This window comes from Branchiostoma floridae, chromosome 18 (genome assembly GCF_000003815.2).
Source record: "Branchiostoma floridae strain S238N-H82 chromosome 18, Bfl_VNyyK, whole genome shotgun sequence".
Classification (NCBI taxonomy): Eukaryota; Metazoa; Chordata; class Leptocardii; order Amphioxiformes; family Branchiostomatidae; genus Branchiostoma; species Branchiostoma floridae.
The window spans coordinates 16,474,760-16,493,817 of record NC_049996.1 but is presented as its reverse complement, the minus strand read 5'-3'; the positions used below and the strand labels follow the sequence as shown (position 1 = coordinate 16,493,817).

The 19,058-nt window shown below is 41.9% G+C and overlaps 2 protein-coding genes and 1 long non-coding RNA gene across 3 annotated transcripts in view; all 3 read right to left on the bottom strand.

Annotated features, from left to right (window-relative positions):
* The window catches only part of LOC118405498, a 73,070-nt gene that overhangs the window by 15,076 nt on the left and 38,936 nt on the right, over positions 1-19,058 (bottom strand). The window lies entirely within an intron of this gene.
* Positions 4,033-7,653, bottom strand: LOC118405599. Its single transcript, XM_035805147.1, has 5 exons — positions 7,433-7,653; positions 7,012-7,121; positions 6,692-6,841; positions 6,416-6,575; positions 4,033-6,063 (listed from the first exon to the last, which is right to left on the bottom strand). The coding sequence occupies exons 1-5, from the start codon at positions 7,629-7,631 to the stop codon at positions 4,877-4,879; spliced, it is 1,806 nt and encodes a 601-aa protein (XP_035661040.1). The 5' UTR covers positions 7,632-7,653; the 3' UTR covers positions 4,033-4,876.
* On the bottom strand, positions 10,750-14,228 carry LOC118405602. The gene is made up of 4 exons (XR_004829916.1): positions 14,134-14,228; positions 12,300-12,427; positions 11,346-11,438; positions 10,750-10,848 (listed from the first exon to the last, which is right to left on the bottom strand). It is a non-coding gene; the product is annotated as an uncharacterized LOC118405602 (long non-coding RNA).

Below are 19,058 nucleotides of genomic sequence, written 5' to 3'. Positions count from 1 at the left end.
AGTAAAGCTTGCACAGTCCCAGTGTGGCCGTTCTGTGCTGCATAGGGGAGAGCAGTCATTCGCCCATACTGTACAGAGACAAGTGTAGAGAAGCTCCATGTAAGACCAGACACTTACTTGTTCCTCAACCATATTGGAACCTCTACCTCTATTGTGTAATACATTGATGATCATAGATGAAGAAGTTTGTCAGATGTTCTTAGATATAACCTTTATAAAGAATTGCTCGCAAAATGAAATGGCCTGATATAAAAAAATCAAGGTCATTATTTAATCAAGTGTTTAAAATTCTTCGTGAAGACTTCTAAAAAACAAACAGACATGTGTTTGTTTGTTTATTTATTTTGGAACGCCTGGGTAGCCTATTCAGTTTTTATAAACTGCTTTTCAATAGGGCCCAATTTCACATATACATACATGGAAATAAAAACAAATGTGAACTCACGCTGCCTTCTCTAGCATTGACATTGACTCGCTCGGCTATGAGCTGCTGAACTCTGACCTCGTCACCTCGATCGGCGGCATCTCTCAGCTCCTGTGGAACAGAAACATCCGGGCAACATGAAACTCTTTGTTCCGGTTTCTTAAGGTTACCCCATACATTTAAGATGTATGCCCCATACATTTAATTTGTACACACATGAATTCAGGAAAGGCCTTAGAGGTTTGGTCTGCGTCTTTGTAACGAAGACCTTGTCACAGGTCCCGTTGAATACTGGGAGACACGGGACACTATGGGTAGACAGTCTAGGATGTACCAAATGGAGATGTTCGCTGTGTCCTCAAGACGTAAGACCATTAACGATTCTTTAAATTGGTTTTTTATCATGTTACAATGATATTGTTAGCGTCATCTATGTATTGGTTTTTAAACGTCAACCAACACATGATTTAGAGGGTGATCTCAGGAAAGGCAGAGGTTGATTTTCAACGAAAGCATTTTTATTGGACGATTGGCAGGATCATCATTCTACCCGGCGTCTGTTGCTTCAAGGTGCACTTTCCTACTTGGTGCATTCGACAAATCAAACTGCCAACTTTAAAAAATCAGTTTCACCAACCTTTTCTTTCTCCTCCATGTGTCTGCTGCCGTAGTTTTGCTGATGCCAAACACACCAATGCCTCGTGGCCAGATGTCGCAAATCCGTTAGGTCAGATTTAGTAGATACTGAAGTAGATCTTCTTTCTGTATAAAAGGAAAGGGTAAAGGAAACAGTAGATACTGAAGTAGATCTTCTTTCTGTATAAAAGGAAAGGGTAAAGGAAACAGTAGATACTGAAGTAGATCTTCTTTCTCTATAAAGGGAAAGGGTAAAGGAAAAGCGGTGATCCTCAACCGTGGATGTTGTTTTCCATGTAGATTAGTAGAGGTGCATGTGGATTCAGTCCGACTCGCATATTCAGCCATTGTGTAGCTCAGCCGCTATGATTGAGATGTTTATTTTTTAGAGAAACTCCGTTGGCCCTTGGTTACAATCATATATCAATATCACGTATATGCACTATATAGGCATTTCTTTCACTTCCCGAAATTGAATTGTACAATGATAAAAAATAAAAGTATCATATATCATACAGTTAGAACTGACAGGTGTTGCCAGGAGAGCCGGCAGGTGTAAACATACAGGTGTTCAAAGGTTACCCCAGGTGTAAACATAACGTCACAGGTGTTAAAAGTTACCCCCCTCGTGCATAAAGTCGTACAGATATCTGGTGCCACCTAAGGTCAAAATAGTGACGTCGTCAAGAACGACAACAGTAACGTCAAGTTCAACCCTTCTCACCTGAGGTCAGTCAATACACAGACGACGCCCCCTCCTAAAGTATACACCTCTAAATACGCAGAAACGTTAAACATGTAGTGCCTGTCCGCCATTTTGGTGCTACAAGGTCGAAAGGTCACAGGTGCTTTGTTGGGTACCGTAACGTAACAAGGTAAACCACACTGTATCCGCTCTTTTGATTCGTGTTGGGAGTGAAATAAACCAAATGAAAGAGATACGGAGCATCCCTAAAGATGTACAGGTGTCCCCTAGTACCTGTATCGTTACTAAAATACACGGAAACTTTTTAAAACGTAGTGCCTCATCCGCCATTTTGGTCCAAGGTCCTGCGGTCACAGGTGCTTCGTTAGGTGCAGGTACCATGACAGGGTAAACAACACTGTCTGCTCTTTTCTCTCGTGTTCACGGTGAAATGAACAAGATAAAAATGATATGGGAAATCCTTAAAGCTACACAGATGTAACGTTACCTTCGGTGGATATCGTCTCTCTTGTTTAGTAAGTTTACTTGAACGTCAGTGGAGTAACAAGGTAGCCATGAAACAGCAGGCGTAACACATGGTCCCCCTTGTGTACATGTACACACAGGAGGGAGTTGGCAGCAAACAATGCACTGAGAATCAGTTAGCACAAATATTACAACATGGGAGTCAAACTGGGTTAAAGTTTATGTTTATCCGTTGTACTGGAAAGACACCTATACTGAGTTATGGAGGGTGGGAGGGAGTTGATTATGTTATACTGCATGAATCACAGAAGCATTGCTTTTAATGTCATAATTCTTGTGGTATTCCTAAAGTCTAAGCTTTTTGTGGACAAACTTAATAAGAAAAAACTCATCCATCCTGTAACATGAAAGCTAAACTTTTTAACATCGTCTGAAGTTTGCACAGAATCTGTAGAACACCTGTGGAGTGTTCCACACGGGGGTAGGGGTAGCGGTGGGGGCTATCTAGCGCAACGAGGCACAGACATGCATGCGCACAGAAAATATCTCACTTTGACTTCAAATTTCTTTGATCAAACTGATGTCGAGTACAAGGTTACTTTAGTACCACTTTACAGAATCCTTTAGGAGAAAATTACTGTTCAAGACTGAATTTTAAGATGCGATATAGTACGTGATTTTAAGTTTAAACTTTAAGGTGCTTTAGGTTGGAAGTTTTACCCCCAGACTTAAGCTAAGAAGGAACCGTACATAAGCCCCATGCCTATATACCAGCCTCACAAGACTTTTCTGACTTACCTTAGGGTGTTCTTAGGAAAATTGCGAAGTTATGTTGGGCCGGAGAAACTTAGAAGGAAAGCAAGTTCCTCTTTTCAAACCGTACCTGACTTCCGGGTTAGTCACGTGACGGCGACTCCCGGCAGCCTTTGTTATGCTAATCATGAGGCAGGTGTGCTGGAGCTGCAGTACCCAAAGCGGCGCCAGCGGCGCTTCAAGCGTACAAGCTTCACTACAATGTGCACTGATCACATCATTCACGTTCTCAGTGTTGCGACATGTATATTGATTGTGTAAGGAACTGAAAACAGTATGCCAAGCGGCATGGGTTAGGAACTGAAAACAGTATGCCACGCGGCATGGGTTAGGGCTCTAGGATTTCTAATTTTGATGTTGCCATCGGGCATCGGGTGAAAAGTATCATTTTTTCAGCAAAGAATAGTTTTAAATCACTACACTGATAAGTAATCAAGTTATAAAATTTTGAATCATATTCAATTTAATGGTGGCCTTAAATTGGTAACGACCGGAAGCTCCCCGGTACCCCTACGGTGCTGGAAGTGTTGCCCGCCCGCCCAGATCACAAGCGCACGCCGGGGAGGTTTTACGGAGTTTGTTTGAATGAGGAGTCGACAGTAATCAGAAACACTTGTTGGAAAGACAGGCTGACAGAAAAGGCAGACCTGTGCTTAGTATTTCTGGGACCGGTAAAATACACCCAAGCTTGTCCTTGTGGAAAGGTTCGCGATTTTCTTCATAACGACATGCCTATTATCAGATTACAATGCAAATGGCGTACGGAATGATTTGTTTAATCTAATGTAATAGTCTGATGTTTTTACATGAAGGTTGTTCGTCTGTATCTAAATGGTTACAACAGAAAATTTCGCCCTTAGCACATCATGGGAAATTATTATTCTTGTACAGTAGATGTACAGTGTACAACATCATTATATCACAACAGCTTTACAAAAAGCAGCACTGGCAAATGTACATACAGAGGCAGATCAGACCATACAACCGGTTCAAAGCTTCATCTTATTTATTTACTACAACTTTAAGTAATGTTACATTTACAAGCTTTTCAACCATGATCATAAAGATATACAAATATACAAAATCCAATAACTCATCACACTGTTGTGAAAGATGTGTCCATGTCTAAGTATCTGCATTAACCAAATGGTTACAACAGCAAGTTCTACTTTTAGAGTCAAAGTCTCATTGGCAATTATTATTCTTGAATGTACAGTAGATATACAATGTACAACATCATTATATCATACTAGCTTTACAAATTTACATGTTACATCATGTAGAGACAGATCAAACTATACTACCTTTAAGCTTCATCTGTATATACTGAAATTTTTAGCAATGTTGTTATAGTCACAAACATCATCATAAAATATACAAATGTTTAAAATCCAATACCTCATCACACTGCTGTGCAAGATTTGACAAAGTCTAAATATACAGTATCCCGGGATTCAACTGGAATGTAGTGTGCACAACTGTGTGCATGTTATAAGTACAGGAATCCTCAGGGCTCTATAACATGTAATCTTCTTCTTTCACAATAGGGAATGGATACTTAACATGCAGGCAGTTCATGTGGGTACTTCCCAGTTGTCCACTGCTGTGCATTAAACACCACTAGTCTTGATGGCGTATGGGATAGTTAGACAACTATTCACTAGTGTGCTACTCATGACAGCTTTTACAATATGCCTTGGGCGGCAATAGGTTCATCAGGAGTCAGCATTCTGGAGGCCAAGTCATAGAAATCAACACTCAGACATAGAGCTAAAATTGAGCTAACATGTTACTCGAATAATAGGTAGAAATTAACTCAATGTGGTTAGAAGCTAGCCTTCCAGACCAAAGGTTTGGATGACATTGGCGTGTGATGCAGTCCAGTACTTTGAGTCCAAAAGCTTTTTCTTCAAACTTTGTGCGGCCTGAAACTCTCTGGGTCCATCCTTTAGGATCTTGATGATGCGCTTGGACAGGGTTTTGGCGGCTTCATCGTCATCATCTTCGATCTCTACGATCGTGCGATCGAACTCGGGGTCTTGTTTCTTCAAGAACATTGCAAGACCAGACTTGTGGGAAACCAGGACCGGCACCCCTGCAGCGATGGACTCCAGACCAACCAGACCGAATGGCTCTGCACGTGACGGCATCAGAACGACACTTGCCTTCTCCATGTCCTTGCGCAGCTCCTTCTGTGTGCCGTACTCCAGGGGGGTGAAATTGATTTTACCTGCGTTGGACTGGATGATGTCCCTGCTCTCCTGGAAATCTTCTTTTGTGATGCCGCGGGCTCGCCATTTGGTGTTGGGTAGTGCTATGAACACCTGGATCATGGACTTTGCGACCAGATCGTACCCTTTCAGCCTTTCCACACCCTTGACCCTGCCGACGGACAGAACCACTTTTGTGCTGGCGTCGACGTATTTTACCCTTGCTATGCTGAAGATGTCGGATGGTTTAGGCAGGAACTCGTGGTGGGGTTCGAAACCTTGCGTCTCAAGCTTGTAGTAGTCGTGCAGGTATGGGCCTACTGAGATGATCACGTCAGCATGCTCTAGGTCTTCAAGAATGTTTCTCTGCTCGTCTCCGATGCTCAACACCCTCTCATCACTCTTGTACTGGCTGGTGTCTTCTGGCATCACGTGAGTAACTTGGACGAGTTTGGCGTCAGGAAACCGTTGCTCCTTGATCTGTCTTGCTGCATGGCTTGTGATGGGCACGTGGCCGACGATGAAGTCCACTGGAGGAAGGTCCGGATAACGAGTCTTGTGGTCAAAGGTCAGCCAATCAAGGCAGGGCTTTCTCTTGTCACGTTTGGACGTTGTTGGAAAGATAAGCTGAACCCCATGAAGAGCTGCATCCTGCTTATCGTCTTCTGTGGCACCCAGGACTGTAGAATAGACCTCAGCACCTTTGGAAGCCAGTAGGGCCGCCAACTGGCAGTGGATGGTGGATACGCCCCCCTTTGCAGTTCCATACTCATCGTTGAGCACAACTACCACAGGCTTGGCTCCAGGTCCTGGAAACAGTTAAAGTAAGGATGACATAAATTTTGAGAGTATTTTTCAGATATTCTGTATCTGTATGGACGCTGATAAACGTTTACCATCTTTTAAACCTTAATGAGTCTTAGATACAGAGAGCTGTGTAAACTTCGTGAGAACTTTGACTTGGCAACTAAACCATTTGTGTCATCTTTCTTACTTGACACAAATTACAGAATACCTTATGAGTGACTATGTGCAGCTAAAAGCTCTCCAACTAGCTTTATTTATCAATCAATCAATCAATCAATCAATCATTCATTAATCAATTGTTGAGAGCAAGGAGCCTGTACCAGGTACATGTATTATTTAGCTCAGCAAGCTCACCTCGACATTTTGACGTCTTGTTGCCTTGTAGTTCTTCCACCAGGGCTCTCAAAGTGCGGTTTTCCTCCCGTAGCTGTGCCAGGGTGTCATTGGTCTGCTGTTCCTCCTGACACACGTCACGAGAAGTCCCTTCGGCTGCCTGCCGCTTAGCCGGTTGAGCCTGTAAAAGTTAGATCCAAAGTTAGCTAAAACATATTCATCAGCTATATGTGAATATGTATAGCAAAATAGGGATATTTCTTAACATTAAAGCCAACGTATGATTAGTGCCAATACCTGAATCCTGTTGACCTTCTCTGCCAGCTGATTCATACCACACTCACTCAGCTCCTGCTGAAGCTTGTCCATGGACGCTTCCCCGTTCGTCTCCATCCACTTTGATAGAACTTGATAGGCCTGGGAACTCGGTTTTGTGTTCCTTAAAGTCTAATTACAGAAGGGCAAACAATTAATGCAGTGACCCATTAGAAACAAGTATACCACTTGCTGGTAACATTTTCAGTCATGATCCTAGTGATAAGTCGCCCACATTTCAGACTTAAACAATTTTTTTGGGCTGTTAGCAAATTAAATGTTAAAGGAACCGAAATATTTACGTGGATCATCTCATCTGCTGTAAGCCCGAGTGCTCCGCCCAGATCTTCCACCTCACTCGATTCAGTAACGCTTTGAGAGAAACGGTGGAAGACTTTCCTTAGTTCTCTCTCTGTGATGGAAAATAACATTGACATGATTGTTATCAACTTCATAGATTTCAATCAGATTTCTTGTATTTAACAAAGTTTGAAGTAATATTGTTTGTATAGATTTTGCTTGAAACAACGTAATCTATACCAAAGCAGTGACATGCACAAATACTAGTGTTTATAATGCATGATTATTTCCTCACCTAACCTTCTGTATACATAACTGCCGGCTATACATCAACCAATAGCCCATATATGGTATATAAGGCATTTCCATTGCGTATTTTTAATTGATTGGCCATTTATCAAACTCTCTTCTCCCCATACATACCTTCTTTATCCTTCAAATCCCTTCTAAGGAAGTCCATGATGGCGGCTGTGCCTTTCTTACGGACATCAGGAGGAGGGTATGTCAGGGGGTTTCCAGTAATGTTCATGTCCTCCAGTTGGGCCAATCGGCTCAGATTCAGGGGAAGGCAGGAAATTCTGTTATGTGACAAGATTAACTTCTTAATGTTGGACAGGTTCATGACTTGTTCAGGGACTGATGTGAATCTGTTTCCTTTGATGTCTAAGTACCTCAGCTGCACCAGTTCCCCAACACTATCCGGTAGACACTCCAAGCCACTTTCCCGCAGATCCAAGACTTGTAGGTTCTTCAGTCTGCCGATGCCTTCAGGTACAGGTGAAGGTTTTCCCTCCCAAGCCCAGTCCGCCATGTATAGCTCCTCTAGACCCTGCAGCTGCAACACCTGTCTGGGGAACTCATCGAACTGGCATCTGCTCATGTGCATCTTTCTCAGTCCTGTGAGCTGAGATATCTTGTCAGGGAAACACTTGAGGGGGTTGTATCCTACGTAAAAGGTATTCAGCTGAAGTAGTGAACACACTTCTTCTGGTATCTTTTTGAATCTATTGTTGGGGACGTACAGCTCGTGAAGTTGTAACCTGGAGATTCCACCAGGTAATGTTTCCAATTTATTGTCCGTCACGTCAATGTGCTGTAGGTTAGGCAGAGTAGAGATTACCTGTGGCAGTTGTGTCAGCAGGTTGTTTTTAAGTTTAAGTTCCCGAAGCTTCTGTAGTTGACCTATCTCCTCGGGTATGCTCGTCAGCCTGTTGTTAGACAGGACAAGGCGTTCGACATCTGTGGCGTCAAACACCTCGGCTGGGACGGAGGTCAGGCCCTTGCCGTTGAGGTCGATAGTGAGGAAGCCATTCACCACTTTAGGTTTGAGACCTAAAAAGTTTAAGAGGAAATTGCTTTGCAATGAGCATTATCACAGATGTGGATGCAGAAAAGAAGCCTTACACGCGGAACGGTATTACAGCTTACGTAAACAGCTCTCAAAACAAAGGTAACTAGAATTGAAATGCACTTATTGAGCATACTTGTACTCGTTAAAAACGATAGAGAAAGCACTACATGAAAATGTATTCACGAATCTAGCTTATTTAGGAATATGATGCAAATATTTTATTGGTGCCTTGACAGTTCATCAATCACAGAAATTAAAACAAAAGCTAGCAGAAATGTTGCGATAAGAATACACATCTATATTGAAGTCAAAATGACAGAACATGATAATAAAATTTTGCTTTTCTATCTGAATCCAACAGCTGCGCTCAATGGAAAAATACTTCTCACCAACGTTGAGATTCCTCTATCATCATCTGCCCGGAAATCTTACCCTGCAAGGAATAACATTATTTTGACGTTTAGAATTTTATCACAGTGATATCTTTTAAGCAAAGCTCGTATATGTACAAAGCTTTGGCATAAGACGTATCGCCTATCGGGTTGAACACAATAGCCACGAGCCATATGTTTCACTAACGGGTGTATCTCGGGCTTACTTTGAAATACTGGAACACCTGCAGCACGTCTTCTTGTACTGCAAGCTCCTCTGCTGTCTTCTTGTCCTGTAGGTAAAGTCAGCACACGCCAACAAGCTATTGTTGACACTTAACGTCATCATCATAGAAATTGGTGTTTGGTGTTGAATGCTATAAAACCCTTGTCCTGCTGTGCCCGTATATATATATATATATACGGGTTGCACATATATATATATATATATATATATATATATATATATATATATATATGATACCTAAATGTGGCTTCAGTATCTTTATGGTTTTAGGGCATTTCTCACTTAAATGCGGCATACCGCAGGTGGTCTATGTTTGGACACATCCTCAGGATGCCACAAGACACACCTGCACAAAAAGCCTTTCAATTCGCCATTCTAGGTTCCAACAGATTCAAGGCACGCAAGGGAAGACACTGTGTCAACCTGCTCAGCCTGCTGAATGCAGACCTAAAGCACAGGGGCCGAGCTTTTCCTACAACAGCAAAGAATCCCAGGAGCTAAGGAAGCTTGCAGGGTGCAAATCACAATGGAAAAGGATGAAGAAATACTGAATGCAGCTATAGGACTTTCCAGACTATAGATGCAGAATACAGTGAATGATGATGATGATACCGCAGCAAACTGCAGTAAATCTGCAGCACCAGCACAGAATAGATCAAGCTTTACTGATCTGTTAAGTTTGTGTTAAGACGATAATCGTACATCTGTTAGGTTTTCGAACTAAAGTCTGATGTAAAAGTATAACTACAACATCAAAATCCAAATAAAAACGTTGAGTTAGAAGTCTATATAGCGATTTCCCTTTCTCCATTGACATTTGATAAAGCCACTTACCCGGTCCCTAATGCCGGTGTTGGCTCCAGCCTTCAGCAGTGCTCTGACACAGTCTGGGTGTCCCTTTTCTGCCGCCTTATGAAGGGGAGTCTGATTCTGTCGGTACAACAAAGTGGCGGGTGGTTCACATGATTTACATCCTAACCATTGTTTAGTTAGTTTTTTTTTAAATTTGTATCTTACATACAAGAGATTTAGATTACTAAGTTCTTATGCGCATGCGTTGTTATGTATTATACAGATAGAAATATTCCCGCCTAAATGTTCAGGTGCCATGGAATGAAATATGTGAGTTCTGATATTTCTACACATATTTTCTACTGTACAGAGAGAAACATGTCTGCTCACATACTTAACCCTGGGAATAGTAGCTGTTGGGTTGTATGCAGGACCATCTCATGCCATATGTGAGACCGTCCTTGGTCATCCATATGACCCCATAGTGAACACACACACTCACCTTGTCGTCTCGTGCATTAATGTCCGCTCCTGCTGTCAGTAAAGCCTGTACAGTTCTTGTCTGTCCGTTCAAAGCTGCTTGGTGGAGAGGGGTATATCTCTGCATAGGGAACATAGCAATTGTTAATATGATGCATCTTCCTGTTTGCAAGGTTGATAGAGGTCCTTGTGTACATAGGGAACATGAATAAATCTAGATCTCACATTAAACATGCGTTACAAAAGTCCTCATATGACTCCAAAATAAACCCAGGACCATTACAGCTGGACCGACACATATAAACTCTTGCCAATGCACTACAACATTTACTCGTGAGGGAAGCCTGTATAGTTTCTGTAACTTAAGCAGGTTATCTGATGGTCAGGACAACATATGGAGCGTCAGCGCCATTATCATTTTCTGCGCCTTGTGGGTCAATCACAAACTCAGGACATGGACAGGATGACAGACTCAAGTAAACAGGAAAGTTACCCAGCAATTTCTTGGGTCAACTGTTGCTCCAGCTGTGAGTAAAGCTTCTACAATTCCAGTGTGGCCGTTCGAAGATGCATTATGAAGGGCAGTCCATCTGGAGGTCTGTACAGAGACAAGAACAGACGAGTTAAGATGTAAAATGTATACCATGACCTTCTCACATTGTTTAAGGGCACGGATTCAAGTTGTTTAATGCTCTTTTTCTTCAATCAAGTTCGAAGAGTCTGATGTTACCATCACGAAGATGAAGAGCGGTTCATAGTGATAAGAACTGTAGCCTGTGTTTACACAATCTCTCGCTGGCTGGGGTTAATGACCCCCTCCCCGAGCGGCGGCTATTGTAGGGCCGGCCGCTAGGGGCGCGATTTTTGTCAGGCTAATAGGAACTGTATCATAATCTCTTCTCTCTAAGTCAGAAACATCAGGCTTGGGCAAGCTTGAGTTCACTGACTCTATTGCTTATTAAACTTAGATATAAACCTTTAAGAATTAACACTGCAAAGGGATATGATGCAAAGATCAAACCTAAAAAGCGGCACTAAGAGTTGATAAAGTCCTTCATGACGTTGTTTAAACAACAAACAGACATGTTGACTCACGTTGTTACCATCATCAGCATTGACATTGACCCCCTCGGCTAGGAGCTGCTAAACTCTGACCTCCTCACCTCGCCCGGCGGCATCTCTCAGCTCCTGTGGAACAGAATCATTCAGCCAACATGAAAATCTTTGTATGTTCAGGGTTCTTAGGTCTAATACTGTATAAATTTAAAATGTTATTCTGAGACAAGACTTTTCAGCAGCTAGAACTGTTGGTTGTTGAGTCTTTAAGGGAGGAAATTTGCACACTCGGGAGGAAAGGACCTCTTCGCAGATACCAGCCACTCAGAGACGTTGTCCTACTTGCAATCATGGTATCGAAGACGAACTACATTTTCTATTATTATGTCCCACATATACTGAGGAAAGGCAAAAGCTTATGGACGTTATCAACAAGACTACAAACATAACATTACCTAAGACAAGTTCAGAAACTTTCAATTTACTTATGTCATGTCCTGATGCAATTTCCTTGTACATAGGCCAATACATCTCTACTGCTTTTCAAAAAAGGAATCGTACTGACACAAACACTTGATGTTAACTCTGTATCGTGTACCACTATGTTCTAGTAATACCTGTTTTCCATGAATTAATCCGCTCAGCTAAAGTAGCATAGCGACTAGTCATTTGTTACATAGAACCCTCTTACCATTGTTATGTATAAGCAACCACGTAGATATTAGTTTTGATGTTCTGTACATGTATTACACCCGAACTTGCCATACATTGTACCCGTACAATTGTTGCGCAATAAACATTGATTGATTGATTGACTTTGAATGCTGGGGGGGGGGGGGGCACGAGGGCACTATGGGTAGACGGTCCAGAATGTACCAAAATGGAGATATTGAAAGTATCCTCAACACGTCTGTTGCACTTCCCTACATGGTGCAGTGGTGTGCTGTATTCGTTTATCTGAACTGCTAACTTGAAAAGATTAGTTTCACCAACCTTTTCTTTCTCCTCCATGAGTTGTTCTGCAGTAGTTTTGGTGATGCCAAACACACCAATGCCTCGTGGCCAGAAGTCGCAAATCCGTTAGGCCAGATTCAGTAGATTCTGAAATAGATTGTCGTTCTCTATAAAAGGAAAACGTAAAAGGAAAACGGTGATCCTCTATCGAGGATGTTGTTTTCTATTCAGATCAGTGCATGTGGCTTCAGTCCGACTCGCATTTTGCAGCCATTGTGTAGCCCAGCCGCTATGGTTGAGATAGTTTTAGAGAAAGTTACTATGTCATTGGTCCATTATTAACAATGATATACACCTAAATGTAGCCTCCATAGCAGGCTCTCTGAGGCCTTTTTTGGCTCATAATACACCATTTCTTTTTGTACTGGGTCGCTGGCCGGCAGTCAGAGAAGCCAGCAATCAGCGACCCAGTACGAAAACAAATGGCCAGCAAATGTGTAACAGGAGCCAAAAAAGGCGTCCGAGTGCCTGCTAGGGGGGCTAACCTAAATGTACCATTTGAACGATGTAGACCTTTCATTCTTTTCTTCCTGAAATTGAATTGTACAAAGTAACATTGATAAGATATCATATATGATGGCAGTTGTTGCCAGGAGAGCCGGCAGGTGTAAACATGTAAACATGCAGGTGATCAAAGGTGTAAACATAACGTTACAGGTGTTGAAAGTTACCCCCCTCGTGCAGAAAGTCGTACAGATATCTGGTGTCATCTAAAGCCAAAATAGTGACGTCGTCAAGAGCGAAAACAGTAACGTCAGGTACAAACCTGTTGTTGATACATGAACGACGCCCCTCCTCCTCAAATATACACCACTAAATACGCAGAAACGTTAAACATGTAGTGACCCGTCCGCCATTTTGGTACAAGGTCGAAAGGTCACAGGTGCCTTAGTTCAGTACAGGAACAGTACGTGACAGGTTAAACAGCACTGTGTCTGCCCTTTTGACTTATTCTTATCTTTACAGTAAGCTCTCAAAACTGTACAGGTGCCCCCTTGATCGATATTGTCTCTGTCATTCCCTAACTAAGTTGACTTAACGTCATGGATTTCGAAGTAAGACGGTCGTCACGAAAAAGCAGGCGTCACGCATGGAGTACCTTGTGTATGTTATACACCGGGAGGGAGTTGGCAGCAAACAATGCACTGAGATTCGGTTAGCTCAAATACAACATGAGAGTCAAACTTGCTTTGTGTTTAACAGTTGTACTGAAGAATACCTATATTGAGTTATGGATGGTGGGCAGGGAGGTGTTTATGTTATACTGCATGAATCAAAGAAGCATTGATTTTATGTCATAATCATTGTGGTATTCCTACAGTCTATTAGCTTTTCTTATCATTCCTCGACAGACTTTGCCAAAAAAACGGCACAACACAGGTCATCTATCGATCCAAGGAAGTTTATTAATTTTATACGAGTCTGAAGTTTACACCTGTGGAGTGTTCCACACGGGGGTAGGGTGGGGGCTATGAAGTGCAGAGAGACACAGAAAATATGTCACTTTAATTTGACATCAAATTTCTTCTATCAAACTGATGTCTAGCACAAGGTTAACCATTTACAGGATCTTTAGGAGAGAATTACTGTAACAGTTCAAGATTGAAATTAAGATACGGTGGGTACTACTACTAACGCTGGATTCCTCCTCGAGCTTGATATTGTCCTGTTCCAGGGCTACGGTGGGTACGAAACTTTAAGGAGCTTTAGGTAGAAAGTTTAATTTTGTTCCGGAATCGAGCTTAGAAGGAACCTTAAATGAACCTTAGGATCTATATATCAGCTGCAGCCTCACAAGACTTCTCTGACTTACCTTAAGGTGTTCTTGGGAAGATTGCAAAGTTCTGTTGGTCCGGAGAAACCGGCAAAGAAAGAAGTTCCTGTTTAAGTTTTGAAACCGTACCTGACTTCCGGGTTAGTCACCTGACGGCGACTCCCAGCAGCCTTTGTTATGCTAATCATAGGAGGCAGGTGTGCTGGAGCTGCAGTACCCAAAGCGGCGCCAAGGGGCGCTTCATGCGTACAAGCTTCACTACAATGTGCACCGATCATATCATTCACGTTCTCAGTGTTGCGACATGTATATTGATTGTGTAAGGAACTGAAAACAGTATGCCACGCGGCATGGGTTAGGAACTGAAAACAGTATGCCACGCGGCATGGGTTAGGGCTCTAGGATTTCTAATTTTGATGTTGCCATCGGGCATCGGGTGAAAAGTATCATTTTTTCAGCAAAGAATAGTTTTAAATCACTACACTGATAAGTAATCAAGTTATAAAATTTTGAATCATATTCAATTTAATGGTGGCCTTAAATTGGTAACGACCGGAAGCTCCCCGGTACCCCTACGGTGCTGAAAGTGTTGCCCGCCCGCCCAGATCACAAGCGCACGCCGGGGAGGTTTTACGGAGTTTGTTTGAATGAGGAGTCGACAGTAATCAGAAACACTTGTTGGAAATACAGGCTGACAGAAAAGGCAGACCTGTGCTTAGTATTTCTGGGACCGGTAAAATACACCCAAGCTTGTCCTTGTGGAAAGGTTCGCCTTGCGATTTTCTTCATAACGACATTCCTATTGGCAGAATACAATGCAAATGGCGTCCGGAATGATTTGTTTAATCTGATGTAATAGTCTGATGTTTGTACATGGAGGTTGTTCGTCTGTATCTAAATGGTTACAACAGAAAATTTCGCCCTTAGCACATCATGGGAAATTATTATTCTTGTACAGTAGATGTACAGTGTACAACATCATTATATCACACCAGCTTTACAAAAAGCAGCATTGACAAATGTACATACAGAGGCAGATCAGACCATACAACCGGTTCAAAGCTTCATCTTATTTATTTACTACAACTTTAAGTAATTTTACAGTCACAAGCTTTTCAACCATGATCATAAAGATATACAAATATACAAAATCCAGTAACTCATCACAATGCTGTGCAAAATGTGTCCAAATCTAAGTATCTGCATTAACCAAATGGTTACAACAGCAAGTTCTACTTTTAGAGTCAAAGTCTCATTGGCAATTATTATTCTTAAATGTACAGTAGATATACAATGTACAACATCATTATATCATACTAGCTTTACAAATTTACATGTTACATCATGTAGAGACAGATCAAACTATACTACCTTTAAGCTTCATCTGTATATACTGAAATTTTTAGCAATGTTGTTATAGTCACAAACATCATCATAAAATATACAAATGTTTAAAATCCAATACCTCATCACACTGCTGTGCAAGATTTGACAAAGTCTAAATATACAGTATCCCGGGATTCAACTGGAATGTAGTGTGCACAACTGTGTGCATGTTATAAGTACAGGAATCCTCAGGGCTCTATAACATGTAGTCTTCTTCTTTCACAATAGGGAATGGATACTTAACATGCAGGCAGTTCATGTGGGTACCTCCCAGTTGTCCACTGCTGTGCATTAAACACCACTAGTCTTGATGGCGTATGGGATAGTTCACTAGTGTGCTACTCACGACAGCTTTTACAATATGCCTTGGGTGGCATTAAGCTCATCAGGTGCCAGTCTTCTGGAGGCCACGTCATAGAATTCAAACTCAGAGAAATCAACAATCACATAAAGGGCTAAAATTGAGCCAACATATGTTACATGCATAATAGGTAGAAATGTGGATAGAATCTATATTCTTCCAGGACAAAGGTTTGGAGGACATTGGTGTGTGATGTAGCCCAGTATTCTGAGTCCAAAAGCTTCTTCTTCAAACTTAAAAAAAATTGATTTAGCTACTATGATATGTTATATATTTGTGTTGAAACCTTTAACCTCCTTCCTACTAAGGTAGCAGTTTGACTCCTAATTTGCATTAGTTATGGGATAAGGCAGGGATACATGGTTAAGTAGGATGTAGGGGTGCTTTGGTATTGTACTATAATGTAAGTGGAACAGGTCATGTACATATAATGTAATGATTATGTCTCTGTGCATGTTGCAAACAATCATCTTATTTGCAGGTTCAGAGCAAAGCAGATAAATTGCTAAGTTTACGCATCGCAAAAACTAGACAGCCTAAATACAGTGTCAATGTACGATGAAGATATATATTGTTTATGTATCGATGTAACGCCATAATTAGACGTATCAAGATAAAGGTTTACAAATACCATTTATCGTTGCTTTAACACTTGGTTTGCACTGGTAAGGCATTATTGTACATCCTTGGTTCACACTGCAGCAACAAAGGTCGTCCTTAGCACATTAAAGGTTAATGGCATGATACACATGTAACGTTACAGAATGGTTTGTACAGAATTATGCAGTATCTACTAATGGTAGCTAAGATTACAATGTCAGAGGTACGAAATATTTCAGTTCATTTTTGTAAATACGTCAAAATGGTATCAATAAATCATCTTTGCAGTTAGATAGTATATTTCGTACTGTGTTGATACGAAAGTTAATGTTAGTACAAACATGTTCAGTACAAAATAGACTAAATTTCGTATCAAAATTCCAATGTACACATATCAACTTCATTGTCATTGTCATTGTCAAACTTCATTGTCATTGTCATTAATCTGCAACCTCCATGGGACTATCAGGAAAGACCTCGCTAAACATGTCAGGTGCCAGGCTTTGACGCGCATGGTCTCTGATAGCAGACAGACGGACCCCGCGCTCTACGAGGCTCTGTCTGCTTCTGTCAGGGAAGAACCCTCGGGTGTGCATGAGCGCTACATTACCGTACGTGTCAAACCCTGGGGAGCCTGAGGAGCCGTGGAACATGACACCTGTATGATATAGGGGTTTGCGTGGGTCTTCATGGGGAAACTCGGGGTTCCCAAAGCGGGTATGGATGATGTATCGTTGGTCCATGCCAACGATGGGACAGAAGTCAACCATCTTACTCCCACCGTAGGGATGGCCAACAACAACCACCATGTTTCTGTGGTCTTCACTTTCTGACACGTACCGCCCAAGGCTAGGTAGGCTGTCAAGGACACTCGCTGCCTCATCATCGACGGACAGTTGCAAAATGGCATAGTCAAGGTCAGATTCCTGACTATGACATTTAAGGGTGGTCGGAGGAAAGCTAACTTTGTATTCTTCCGTGGGAGATACAAAGAATGTTGCAGTTAACAAACTTAAATCAGTGAACCTTTGCCAGGCTGCGTTCATTCCTGTATACACATGGTAACACGTGAGAATCTTTCTCTTACTCAACAAGAACCCAGTTCCGGACCCCCCAAGCCAGTTAATACGACACACGGATCGCTTCCAATTCTGTATCACATCATAGACATCTGAGGAAAGGCTATAGTTGAAACTACCATGGAAGAGTTCCTCACGGAGTGTCGTCCTGTTGAGCTGTTCCCTCTCCTTGTCTGCTTTCTTGCTCACAGCTTGGACAAAGTCCAGGTTGGGAAGGGCAGCTCGTACGATGCTTGTCACTTGGCTTTGTAGCTCCTGAAGCTTTCTACTCATCATCCGTTCCCTAAAAGTAGAAGAATGTAACTTTTACCTATGACATTACGTGGCACGAATACAGTAATAAAGATATATTTATGAGACAATATAATGGATGTAAGTCAATCATAACTCATAACTGCACATCTATTACTGTTTTCTTTGTCATATGTCTAGTTAGACTTAGAGCATTGAGTAAAAAAATCCGGCTAAAACTTTTATGCATCAAATAATTATTACATTAGTTGCTATTTTGCTATCCTGCAAATGATGAGATCTTCAAAATTACTTTGTGTTCAACTTCTCTGCGATGGCATCCAATCCTGCTGTTTCCAGGGCGCTCTTCAGTCCTCCTACCGATGCTCTGGTACCAGACAGATGTAGCCACTCCTGTAGTACTGCCAAACAGCACTGTGTACAGCATCTCTCTGTGTCATCATGCGGCGACGATGCTGCTGCTGTGTCATCTTTGTGTTCCTGTCTGATTCGCTCCAGGTTAGCATCAGACAGGCCCAGGCTTCTCCCGAGATCTTCCCATGGTGGCTTCATTTCAACAACCGTGGGGAAAAATTCTGCCACAGCTTGAGGAAAGAAGAAGGGACATCTTATATTAGTTTTCATCGATAAGACTTAGTCTACTTTTTGTTTTTAGGCTGCCAAATTTACTGCAGTACAATCTTGCTGCAACTCTAACAGTGATAAAGTTGATAGCTAGGGCACTTGTTCCAAATGATATTTAACATTTATAGATGTATGAATAACTTTTCTTACGTACATAAGACGTCGTATCCATCTGTTGCCGCTGATGCAGTTGACATTTCCTGTTGCGTGGCTCCGCTACTTTGACCAGCATGTCTACACAGAAAAACAATTCATATGGTTGAGGCAGGTTTGCAGGTATGTAAAAATGTACAAAATCTAATATCACTTTATGTGGTATGGCACTGGGTGGTTTGTGTAACAAGAGTCCTCTAAGTCTGTTAGGACAAAGGCAAGATGGACAAACGCAATGGTGATGCTTTAAGTTCCCCTTTTTCAATCAAAAAATGCTCAGTAACTTACAAGCTTGGGAACCATTCCGCCAGGCCCATATCTTGAATGGTGGTTGTGGCAGGCGCGAAGGTTTCACAGACGACTTCTTCGTCCATGAACCATTCTGTGACACTTGTGATGGGGATGAAGCTGCTGACATCCAGCTGCCTTTCCCTGTGGTTGGCACAGCAACACTGGAGGCACCACTTGTACCTTATGCCCGGGATCCACTTGGTGATGATGTCCCTCAG

Bases quoted from the DNA above. Each gene is read 5' to 3' on its own strand.
- LOC118405599 (XM_035805147.1), bottom strand. From the start codon at position 7,631: ATGAACCTGTCCAACATTAAGAAGTTAATCTTGTCACATAACAGAATT. The intron at 6,842-7,011 runs GTAAATATTTCG...TTCTGTAATTAG, and splicing joins CAGCAGATGAGATGATCCAC to ACTTTAAGGAACACAAAACC. The intron at 6,064-6,415 runs GTGAGCTTGCTG...AACTGTTTCCAG, and splicing joins CAAGACGTCAAAATGTCGAG to GACCTGGAGCCAAGCCTGTG.